Raw genomic sequence first — 12,552 nt, 5'->3', positions numbered from 1 at the left:
ATCACATATATATTGATACATACTTGCTAACCCCTGGGGGGGGTATGCCCCACTCCGTCCCTGGAACATTTTGAAAAAAAAAATGGTGTAAAATGGTGCATTCTCCTTCTCATTCTGAGTACCATATTTGAAGATGATTGATCAAGAAATTGGAACAATGTACTTCACAAAATGCAGCTTCTCACCTTGCCTCGATGCTTTGCTGGATGATTTGATAACCAAATGGCCTTGAACTTGTTGTCATGGCGAATCTTTTTTTTCTTCAGAGTTTTCATTGTTCATTATCACCAAAGCATGTTTGGCTTTTACAAACACTGGCGTGATTTGTCAGTGTATTGGCTAACTTTTTTTGAGCACTCGCCAAGCTTGGCGAGTGCCTCTCAGGAAGCACTCGCCAAACCTGTTGAACACTCACCACATGTATCAGGCCCGTACATGACTTAATTGGGGGGGGGGGGGGGGGGGTACCTAATAACCTATATGTACCTCCTACATAATATTTGGGACCCCAAAAAAGGATATCTGGCAAGTGCGAGTTGTGCGAGTATAGATTTTCTATGTAATTTGGTCTAATAAAAACGATCTCTTCCCACAAGTGGCCCCAGCTGAACGCACCCGAAGTTGACACTCGCTGATTCCCATCATTTCCAATTTTATTTTCATTTTGCAATGGCAGCCCCCAACATGCACGAGGAAGGAGTTTTTGTTGAATATTCCTTGTATTTTACATGAATACTAGGTAGGAACCCATCATTTTGACCACACTTGCTGAGAAAGGCGAGTCTGAGGCGATCTTTACTCGCCATTAGATTTCACAACTCGCATTTGGCGAGTGGCGAGTGGTTAAACTACACGCTGTTTGTTGTAATATGTGACCTCATTGCTGATTGGCTAGAAGTATAATGAGAAGCAATGGAATGGCACAAAAGATTGATCCAATTTAGATTCAACATCATTATTGTGCCGTTCCATTGGTTCTCGGCTTCATTTAATATGACTATTTGGTGCTATATACTTGTGTCCCATGTGCCGAAAACAGTTGACGTGAGGTCAGAAGAGCGAATCCAACAGTGTTCACTGAATATTTTGTAATGTGGTCGTTTTTAGAACTAAAATCAGTAGTAAAACAAGTGTTGCCAGGCAAAACAAACCTCGCCTGGCAGTACTTATTTTATACCTATATGTTGATAATGGTAATATTTCTCAATCATCAGCTGTCAGGTTATAGTCTTATGAAAATCGATGACCTTGAGTTTGACATTTCAAAGTCATTCAAGGTCAAAGGTCATGGTGCCTAATGAAGGCCTGTATGGCACTTCCTATAAGTTGATAATGGTAAATATCTGTCTACTATTGACCATTTTCAAGTTACAGCCCTCTGAAAATCCGTGACCTTGAGTTTGACCTTTCAAGGTCACTCAAAGTCAAAGATCATGGTGCCAAATGAAAGGTCCTATATGCTCATAAATAGTAAAAATTGGTAGGCGGCACGGTAGTGTAGTGGTTAGCACTGTCGCCTCACAGCAAGAAGGTCCGGGTTCGAGCCCAGCAGCCGATGAGGGCCTTTCTGTGTGGAGTTTGCATGCTTTCTCTGTGTCTGCGTGGGTTTCTTCCGGGTGCTCCGGTTTCCCCCACAATCCAAAGGCATGCAAGTTAGGTTAATTGGAAGCTCTAAATTGACGGTAGGTGTGAATGGTTGTCTGTGTCTATGTGTCAGCCCTGTGATGATCTGGCGACTTGTCCAGGGTGTACCCCGCCTCTCGCCCATAGTCAGCTGGGATAGGCTCCAGCTTGCCTGTAGGACAGGATAAGCAGCTACAGATAATGGATGGATGTCTATCAGCAACCGTTTTTGAGGTATAATGGAAAATGTTATTTTGACCAAAAGGTTGACCTTTCTGGTGACCTTCATCTTCACCTTGACCCAATTACCCCCCACCCGAATTTAATCAGGTAATCTACAGACCATTGCCCACCTAGGTTGAAAATTTGAAGTCAGTCGGTGCAACTGTCTAGACACTAGGTTGTTAACAAACAAACAAACAAACAAACCGCACTGATTACAATACCTCGCCCCGCTTAAGCCAGTATTTCACTGGGCTGCGACAGCTTGCAGCAAATTGTGAACCTCATTCGCGACAGAGTTTCAAAAGTGTCTTGAAACATTTGCAGGGCTTCTCAATTTCCTCGCATGAGTCGCAAAGTGTCACTCCTTCGTCGCTGAAATTTTGAACATGTTCAAAAAATTAGTGCCACAAAATTTCTCTCAAAATAGCCGCAAATGCGTCGCTGGTGTCGCAAAGCCATCGCGAACCCTTCTCAAGTCAGTTTCCGTGAGGCTTCATCTACTTCCCTGCCTGCCGAGGGAAAGCCGGGCTGCGACAGCCTGTGATTAGTTAGAGACACAACAATTGCGGTAAAATATGCGAATATCAATTCAGTGTGATTCCAAGTGAAAATTCGCATATTTTATCGCAATTGTTGTGTCTCCAACTAGTCGCAGGTTGTTGCAGCCCAGCGAGATACTAAGAAGAAAGAAAGGAAAGCACAACTTTATTCATCACACACTTGTGAAATTTTCTCTCTGCATTTAACCCATCTGAAGCAGTGAACATACACACACACACATACCCAGAGCAGTGGGCAGCCATGCTAACAGCGCCCGGGGAGCAGTTGGGAGTTAGGTGCCTCGCTCAAGGGCACCTCAGCCCAAGGCCGTCCCATATTAACCTAACTGCATGTCTTTGAATTGTAAGGGAAACCGGAGCACCCGGAGGAAACCCACGGAGACTCCACACAGAAAGACCCTTGCTGGCCACTGGGTTAGAACCCAGAACCTTCTTGCTGTGAAGCAACCGTGCTAACCACTACACCACCGTGCCGCCTAAATACTGGCTTTACTTCGTCGAGGGCGAGGTAATCAGTAGACTATAGGCTATAGGCTATAGAAGGGGCAGCACGGTGGTGTAGTGGTTAGCGCTGTCGCCTCACAGCAAGAAGGTCCGGGTTCGAGCCCCGTGCCCGGCAAGGACCTTTCTGTGTGGAGTTTGCATGTTGTCCGTGTGGGTTTCCTCCGGTTTCCCTCACAGTCCAAAGACATGCAGGTTAGGTTAACTGGTGACTCTAAATTGACCGTAGATGTGAATGGTTGTTTGTGTCTGATACCCCTTTTCCACCAAATCAGTTCCAGGGCTGGTTCGGGGCCAGTGTTGGTGCTGGCTCACAACTCGTTCAACTTGCGAGCCAGCTGAGAACCAGTTTGCTTTTCCATAGCTCGTGGTGCTAAGGGGAGCCACGTCATTATGTCGCTGTATATGTCAGTTACATCGCTGCGTTTGCATAAACCTTGGCACGAATATCGAAGCAACAACAACACGGAGAAGAAGCGGCAACAACAACAACAATAATGGATGACTTCGCGTTTGTACAGCTGCTGCTTCTCGGCGCTTAAAAATGGCAACCTTTCGCGGTCTTGCGATTGTTGTTGGTCTTAACAACTCCCCCCCCGCTGACGTAAGCGGTTCTTTCCTCTGGCCCAGCAAAGAGCTGGTGCTAGCCTGGAACCGTTTTTTCTGGCCCCAGAGCCAGTTCTTTGTCAGTGGAAACAGAAAACCCGGTTCCAAACTAAGCACTGGCCCCGAACCAGCCCTGGAACTGCTTTGGTGGAAAAGGGGCAATACTGTATAGGTGTGATGACACACACATGACATCAATGCGAGGGACGCTTCGGGCTGTGAAGGTTCTGAATCTTCTCAATGGAAGGACGCAGAGGTTAGGGAGCTGATTTCCATTTGGGGGGAAATTCAGCTATTCAAGCTAGATTGGATGGGTTATACCTCAACCGGACGGTTTTACTTCCGTAAACACTGGCCATGCTCACTGCGTGTGACGTTATCGTATCCTGCAATGCGCATGCGGAACACTTTTAGGTCGCTTTTCGTTCATACTGAGGATCACATACAAGTCGCATATATTTGTTAATGTGAACGACCTCACAAAAAAATCGGATTTCACAAAAAAATCGGAATTGAGCATTAACGCTACGTTCACACTGCAAGGCTTAATGCTCAATTCCAATTTTTTGTGAAATCCGATTTTTTTGTGAGGTCGTTCACATTAACAAATATATGCAACTTGTATGTGATCCTCAGTATGAACAAAAAGCGACCTAAAAGTGTTCCGCATGCGCATTGCAGGATATGACGACGTCACACGCAGTGAGCATGGCCAGTGTTTACGGAAGTAAAACCGCCCGGTTGCGGTATGACCCATCCAATCTAGCTTGAATAGCTGTATCCCCCCAAATGGAAATCAGCTCCCTAACCTCTGCGTCATTCCATTGAGAAGATTCAGAACTTTCACAGCCCGAAGCGTCCCTCACATTGATGTCATGCGCAGGGGCGCAGACACGTTTTTTGAACTGGGGGGGACAAAAAACTGGGGGGGACAAAGCTGCCAGCAAACCAACCCCAACCCCGATATGCCTGTCAAACTTGTTGTTAGTAACCATAGCAACCAAGCTCGAGCTCGCAACCTGTGCAGTCTGCGCAGCTCAACCAACCGAATATCAGTCTTTGTTTTGTTTTATGTGAGTTGTTGCAACTATGTATACACTGCCGTGCACCTCAATAAACCGAATGGTAATTAGTCTTTTGATTTTTCCGTGAGGTTTGCCTTATGCAAAGAAAGACAGCATAGACGTTTTTTCCTCCCTATAAGTGGGGGGGACCGAACGAGGTGAATTTAAATCTGGGTGGGACGAGTCCCACCCTCTATCTGCACCCGTGATTATGCGCCATGTTGTTGTAACTTTTTTTGAGAGACCCGCCGCCTACTTCAGCGCAGAATAGTGACGTTTGTGGCTTGTTGATGACGTGTAAGTCGGATGAATGCGACCTGGCGGTTCAGACTGAAGTTGCATATGAAAAGAGCGGATAGGAATCGGAATTAGGACCACATATCCAAACGGCCTGGGTCGGATTTGAAAAAATCGGATCTGTGTCGTTCATATTGTCAATAAAAGATCGGATACAGGTCACATATGGGCGAAAAGATCGGATTTGAGTCACTTCAGCCTGCAGTGTGAACGTAGCGCTGATGAGATGAGACGTCCCCTTTTTCTTTTTGACGTTTTCTGCCAGAGCCGACTCTTTCGTGACGCTCCCTGACTCTCAGTCTGTAAAGCCGCTCAGGCAGCTCTGCTCTTGCAGTGACAGACAGACACTCCTCCTCTGTGGACCAGTTCACACACTCAGGACTGATCATAGTCATCTCTCTCTCTTTTTTTCCCCTTTCTTTCTGCGTGCGATGAAATTTTTGCTTTAAACAGAAAGGAGGATCAAATTCGTCCTGCAAAATGACTGTGGATTTTGAAGACTGCCTGAAAGATTCACCCCGCTTTAGGTACCTTTTACACTTCATTTCATTTGATCGGTGCTGCTGAAGATCTGGATTTCCTCTCAGATATCACCATTAAACAAATTACCTAACCTTTTAACAGTACATCGTTTTCTTATTAGATATTGTCTCTTCATTTCTGTCCTGGTGTACAGTATGTAGACATCCTGCCTGCTGTAAGCCAGAGTCCATGAGGGATGTTCACTGTTCTCTCTGTGTTTCACATCTTCATGGTTTCTGAGTGCAGTATCTTTTAGTTTATATCATCTCCTGGAAGAGTATCTTCCTTCCTTCATATTTTAATCCTAAAATCAAAGACATGAATGGGACTGTCACTCTGCTACACATTCTCAGGTCTTCAACAACCTGTAGTCTGTTATGGACAATTACAATGAACGCATGTTGTCATTTTGTCTGATTCCTGCGCTCTTGAACGCGCGTCATATTTTATTTTTATTTTTTATTTTTTAAAAACATGAATTTCGACGTGAATTAGCTGGAAAAAGCCTTAAAAACACACCCTTTCTGTCAGGAAAAGGTTTATTGAAGCTTTACTGGAAGCAAATGATGGTTTTTATGAGCTGGTCATTACCTCAGTAGCTATATTTGTAACCTGTTAAATGGTGTAATGTTATAACAGCCTTATGGCTGGTGACAGAGCTGTTATAATATAATACTTGACAGGAAGCTGGTGCTGCAGTTCATGTCAAGGGATAAAATGAGAAAAGGATGACGGGAAACCCGGCCGGAGTTGTGAGACCTTCTCTTCATGACTCACTCAGTAGGAGAAGTGGCATGGTGATGGAGTAGCTCCTCCATGTAGGGCTGTACGGTACAGACCGAACATCATGCTGTGTTCATACCGAAGCACGTTTTGGATACAAAATGCTTCAAACCCGTTGGTTAAAGCCCAGAAAAATTCATTTTGTTGAATCAAGACGTTAAAACCCAGCAGACTGTTTCAACTCGAGTGTCTTGCGTTTGTTCAAGATGATCAGGAAGCAAAGTGGCCAAGTGGTTAGAGCGCTTGACCACTAAGCGAACGGTCCCCGGTTCGAGCCTCGGCTCAACGGGGATCTGGGGCTCGATCCCTGTCCACCCAGCAGTGAATGGGGACCTGGTGGAAACACTGGGGGAAGTAAGGCGGCGAGGAAAGGAACTGGCCACCCTACCTCACTATGCCGATGGCCCAGGACAAGTGCGCTCTCTAACAGGCACTCCCCCAATGTACGAATCGTATATGGGACCCTCTCTTCTTCTTCAAGATGATCAGAGAACTCAGGGACACATTCATTCATTCATCCATCCATCCATCCATCCATTATCTATAACCGCTTATCCTGTTCAGGGTCGCAGGCAAGCTGGAGCCTATCCCAGCTGACTACAGGCGAAAGGCGGGGTACACCCTGGACAAGTCGCCAGGTCATCACAGGGCTGACACATAGACACAGACAACCATTCACACTCACATTCACACCTACGCTCAATTTAGAGTCACCAGTTAACCGAACCTGCATGTCTTTGGACTGTGGGGGAAACCGGAGCACCCGGAGGAAACTCCACACAGAAAGGCCCCCGTCGGCCACTGGGCTTGAACCCAGAACCTTCTTGCTGTGAGGCGACAGTGCTAACCGTGCTGCCCTCATTCATTCATTCATTCATTCATTCATTCTTGTTCATGGTTGTGGTGGTAACAGACTGGGAACGTCAGCCCAGACTTCTCAATTCATGGAGTCCAGCTCTTCCTGGAAGATCCCCAGATGTTCCTGTTGAGCTCTAATCTCTCCAGCAGATTCTACGGTAGGTCTGCCCTGGAGTCTCCATCCAGTGGGACGTGCCTGATACAGCTGTAGCAGAAGCTGACCAGGGGGCATCCTTGTAAGGTGCCCAAACCAACTTTCAAGAAAACATTGGTTTTCATGGATAGGACTGGATTTTGGATATACCGGATATAACAGACAGAATAATTGGTGGTACTGTGGTGCAGTGGTTAGGACTCACTGCAAGCATGTTCTGGGTTTGAACCTGCCAGGCGACTGGGTCCTTTCTGTGTGGCGCTTACATTTTCTCCTCATGCCTGCATGGGTTTCCTCCAATAATCCAAAGATTACCCTGTTTAATGCTGTGGACCAATGTGATGCTGACTGATCCAACATCCATCTTGCACATAGTACAAGCCACCTTTCCACCTCTGATTCATAACTTGGCAGCAGCAGATGCTTGCAGAGAGATGACTCAGCTACTCTGGGGACCCCCGTATTGGATCTGTACCAAGGATCAGCAAGTCTCAGAGATCTGATATTGGAATCATATTGAAGATGGGAAAAGTCAAAGTCCCTACTGTATCTGGTCTTCCCAGCCAGTCTCCTGTCCCAGTACTAACCAGGCACTTACCGCATTGGGCGACACCGATCTCCATTTCCATAGCCCTCGGCCTCTCATCTATTACATACCTAAGGTTACAGTGGGGGGCTGGTCCTCTGGTAACTGTGAGGGATTGACTCCCTACTCACATCTGTATTGCAGTGTGCCTCTCCAGATGGCAGTAGGTACCATTTGTATGATGGTCTTTGGTATAATCCAACTGTGAGTACACGCTCAGAAAATAAAGTACATTATTGTACCTTTAGGGGTACAATAGTTTGTCAATGGGGCAGGACCCTCTAATGCCGCTTTTCCACTACAAATGCGGCTGAGTCGGGCTGAGCCGTGCCGTGCTGAGTTGGGCTGAGTCGAGCTGAGCGGGGCTGTTGGAGTTGCATTTCGACTACCACCATGCTGAACCGTGCTGGCTGGAAGTGGGTGGACACATTGGGTGGAGTTAGCGAAAGTGGGTGGACGTCACGTGATGTCGTTAAGCGGTGCAAACAGTGACATCAGTGATCTTTTAAGCGGTAGTCTCACAACCCGGATAGTAAACAATAAACATGGAGGACATGGAGTCGTTAGTGTTGCTGGTCTTGGTGCTGTGGCTTGTTGTCACCGACAACGCCAACAGATACTGGCAAGAGCGTATAGATGAGGCGAGGCGCATAAGGCTTCAGAAATTCTCGTAATTCGTAATTCTTCTTCTTCCGGGTTTACGGTGTTTACAGATCCCAGCGTGCTCGCGGGGCGTGTGAGGACACTCCTCATCACCAATCAGTGCACAGGGGAGTGTCTCCTCACGCCCCTAGCCTCACTCAGCTCGGTTTGGCTCGCTTCAGCCCCACTCCAAAACCGTGCGAGTTTTAGGGGCTAAGCAGGGCTGAAGCGAGCTGGGTCGTGCTGTTCTTAGATAGTCGAAACGCGAGCCGTGTCGGGCTGAAGTGAGCTGAAGCGAGCTGAAGTGAGCTGAAAAAGGGTAGTGGAAAAGGGCCATAAGGTACTTATTTGTACCCTTTATACACTGATCGGGAACATACTAGTATATTTTGGCCTGAGAAGGTACACATAGTTACCTTGAGGTCCAATAATGAGCCCTAGGGGGTGCATTAGTGTAGAGTGTACCTTGGGGGACAGAAATGGACTCCTACTGTGCCCCTTTTTCTGACAGTGTAGAACTCGCGATCTCCTGGTCGAGAGGTGGACCCGCTAACCACTAGACCAGACCGCGGTTAAAAATGGGGAAAATGTACCACAAATCTTTGGTACAAATTCAGGACAGGGCACAATTCAGCCAGAATCCAACTGAGAATTTACAAAGGGCCAGCTCCATAAAATTCCTTGCTAACCACCTGTTCAGTCATCTTTTAGCGTTCTGTTTTTGTTGTTTTGCCATATGATCATTTTGCTAATCAGACCAGGCAGGATAAATGTTTTAAACATCTACAAAAGCCTTTGAAAACTTTCCTTTCTTGATGAGCTGCTGCCTTCACGTACATATTGCGTTTCGAGTGCTTGGTTCAGTTCTCTGAAATATGTTGCTGACAGACCAGTTACTTTTTATAATTAGAGACGTGATCTTTTGATTTGGTAGCTTTCATTTCTGTAGATTTCCCCTCAGACTGATCGATTTTTTTTGTGTCGTTTGATCCCAAGCTTGTGGCGCACTGGAAATACATCTGGATAAATTTTGCATGTGGAAAACATAGATGTTTCCTCTTGTAACAAAAATGGACCGTTTGGCAGGAACGGCATGCGGAGCTTCATCTGCAGGGATCCCGTTCACTGAGAGTTAGAGAGAGAGAGAGAGAGAGAGAGAGAGAGAGCACCACTGTGTGTTAAAAGAGACAGCAGCATGGTCACTATAAGAAGCTTATTCCATGTCTGCGTGAGGGATGATTAATTTGTTTTTGATGTGTAAATCTTTCGAGACAAGACGTCCATTCTTGGGCTTTAACATACACAGGACTTGCATTTAATAGTCCTCCATATTGTATTTTTACTGTCATGGAAAAATCCCTAAATTTATGGGAGAATGCCCTTTTTGAGGGACGTTTTATGAGGAATCATATCACTTCAAAGCAGTGTGCCTGATGCACATGTGTAGCCCAAATGCTGAACCAAATTACCCCTTTCCCATGCAAGTGCTCCACTGACGCATCGAGGAGGAGACGGACACGAAGCAAAGGAACATGGGTTGGCATGAAAGGTGGCAGTCTCACACACAGGCCCGAGTCCACAGGTCATGCTGCTGAGGTTAGACAAATAAAGGATGCATTCCTTCGCGGCCACATCCTCTCCACACAACCAGCTCCCATTACCGTGCACATGTGTGTGAGTGTGAAAGAGATCCAGCGAGAGTGAACGTTCTGCCGTGAGAGTGTGTGAGAACAGGCGGCAGATATGATCTCTGCTCCAAATCAAAGACTTCCAGACTCGCTCGCAGTAATGGCTGCCATATGGCTTCGTATCCGAGGCCTGTACAGTGCAGAGCGAAAGGTATTTACAGGAACCTCCTTGTGTTTATGTGTGAAAGAAGAAAGGTTCTCTGTCTGTCTGTTAGCATACTGTATGTTCATTTCTCAATCCCCTTTTAATGATCCAATTATCCATCGACGTTTTTTTTTTTCTGTTCGAGTGTTTTTAATAGTTTGCATCTGTTCTTCTTTAATCCTGGGAAGAGGATCAAATGAGGTCAGTTGACGCCCTGATTTTTATATGCAGTATTGTTTTTTTATTTAGTCTGGTGAGTCGGTTTCGAGAAAGGCCCATAACTTGAAATCCTGAAGTTTTGGAACGCTGTTGAAAAGGTTCCCAGACTAAAAGAGCAGCTTGAGAGGAGCCTGGTGTATTAGTGGCTCTTTTGTGGAGGTAAAAGCAACAGAACTGTTACATAACATCCCAGGAGGTAGATATGAATGAAAGGAAAGAAAGTCCTGGTGTTTTTGGATGCTTTATGTCCTTTCTCTCAATCAGTATGTGAAATGAATTCCACTTCCTTCATTTGATGGAGCATGCTGAGTGTGGTCACTGCATGGGTGCTTTCACACTCTACCTTGAATGAACTCTTCTTTAACGTTAGTTTGTCAGACTTATTTGATTTTACCAGATCCTGGCAAATATTTCTTTTTAAGCGGATGCCCAGCCTGGGTCCAGTTTCCCAAAGTAGAGAGAGAGAGAGAGAGAGAGAGAGAGAGAGAGAGCATTCACCGTGATGCTCACTCTACCATTTAACAACCGTCTTTTGTCCTGTGAACCTTTTGGGAAATTTTGGATTGTCACTTCCTTGCCTGGCAGACCGACCAGTTTTTTTTTCATCTCATCTCATCTCATCTCATCTCATCTCATCTCATCTCATCTCATCTCATTATCTCTAGCCGCTTTATCCTGTTCTACAGGGTCGCAGGCAAGCTGGAGCCTATCCCAGCTGACTACGGGCGAAAGGCGGGGTACACCCTGGACAAGTCGCCAGGTCATCACAGGGCTGACACATAGGCCAAGTTTACATTAGACCGTATCTGTCTCGTTTTCTTCGCGGATGCACTGTCCGTTTACATTAAAACGCCTGGAAACGCCGGGAAACGGGAATCCGCCAGGGTCCACGTATTCAATCCAGATCGTGTGTGGTCCGGTGCTGTGTAAACATTGAGAATACGCGGATACGCTGTGCTGAGCTCTAGCTGGTGTCGTCATTGGACAACGTCACTGTGACATCCACCTTCCTGATTCGCTGGCGTTGGTCATGTGACGCGACTGCTGAAAAACGGCGCGGACTTCCGCCTTGTATCACCTTTCATTAAAGAGTATAAAAGTATGAAAATACTGCAAATACTGATGCAAATACTGCCCATTGTGTAGTTATGATGGTCTTTAGGCTTGCCATCCTTCCACTTGCAAGTGGTAAGTGACGCGCATGCCCGATATGCACTGAGATCACACACACAGCGGCTCAGTCCCGAATCACTGCTCGTGCGCTTCACTCGTGCGCTCTGTGAGCTGCGCAGGGCCGGAGTGCGCACCCTCCAGAGGGCACTCGCTGTTCAGGGCGGAGTGATTTGGAGCGCAGGATGCCTGCGGAGCCGAGCGTATCCGTGTATTGGCGTTGCTATGTGCATGCGAATCGTGTATTGGCGTTGCTGTGTGCACACTAATCGTTTTAAAAACGTTAATCTGATGATCCGCTGATACGGTCTAATGTAAACCCCACCATAGACACAGACAACCATTCACACTCACATTCACACCTACAGTCAATTTAGAGTCACCAGTTAACCTAACCTGCATGTCTTTGGACTGTGGGGGAAACCGGAGCACCCGGAGGAAACCCACATGGACACGGGGAGAACATGCAAACTCCGCACAGAAAGGCCCTTGCCGGCCACGGGGCTCGAACCCGGACCTTCTTGCTGTGAGGCGACAGCGCTAACCACTACACCACCGTGCCGCCCCCAGTTTTTTTGTGTGTATGTTAATCATTTTATGATGGAAAAACAGTCCTTTTTTTCCTTTTGGATTTGAACCTCAGTTCTGGGTTAATCTTCAAGTCTACACATGGAAGAATTCTTCTGACTGTAATAACAACCTCCAGTATCCCCTAATGTTCCCTCTCTGGTCATAATTCTAGTGCTGAAAGATGTGGCGTCCAGCAGATTGGAGCCACCTGACCAAATATTATTCGTTAGTCTTCTTTTAAGACTGCTGTGTCACCCTGTGGTTCAAGCCCTTGAACATTCCTGTGAGTGAAATAGGAAATTACAGTTTGATTACATCAAAAGACTCGGTTTCAATATG

At 46.4% G+C, this 12,552-nt stretch overlaps 1 protein-coding gene across 6 annotated transcripts in view; it reads left to right on the top strand.

The window, feature by feature from the left end:
- The first annotated feature begins 5,222 nt into the window (after window positions 1–5,222).
- Window positions 5,223–12,552, top strand: part of acap3a (ArfGAP with coiled-coil, ankyrin repeat and PH domains 3a) — a 213,213-nt gene continuing 205,883 nt past the window's right edge. For all 6 annotated transcript variants that reach the window (XM_060937600.1, XM_060937602.1, XM_060937603.1 and 3 more), the window contains exon 1: window positions 5,223–5,403. In XM_060937600.1, the coding sequence (XP_060793583.1) occupies window positions 5,357–5,403 (47 nt within the window). In that variant the 5' untranslated portion in view covers window positions 5,223–5,356. The remainder of the gene's footprint in view (window positions 5,404–12,552) is intronic.

This window comes from Neoarius graeffei, chromosome 13 (assembly GCF_027579695.1).
Source record: "Neoarius graeffei isolate fNeoGra1 chromosome 13, fNeoGra1.pri, whole genome shotgun sequence".
Lineage (NCBI taxonomy): Eukaryota > Metazoa > Chordata > Actinopteri > Siluriformes > Ariidae > Neoarius > Neoarius graeffei.
The sequence above is the reverse complement of the archived record's forward strand: the minus strand, read 5'-3'. Positions and strand labels throughout refer to the sequence as shown.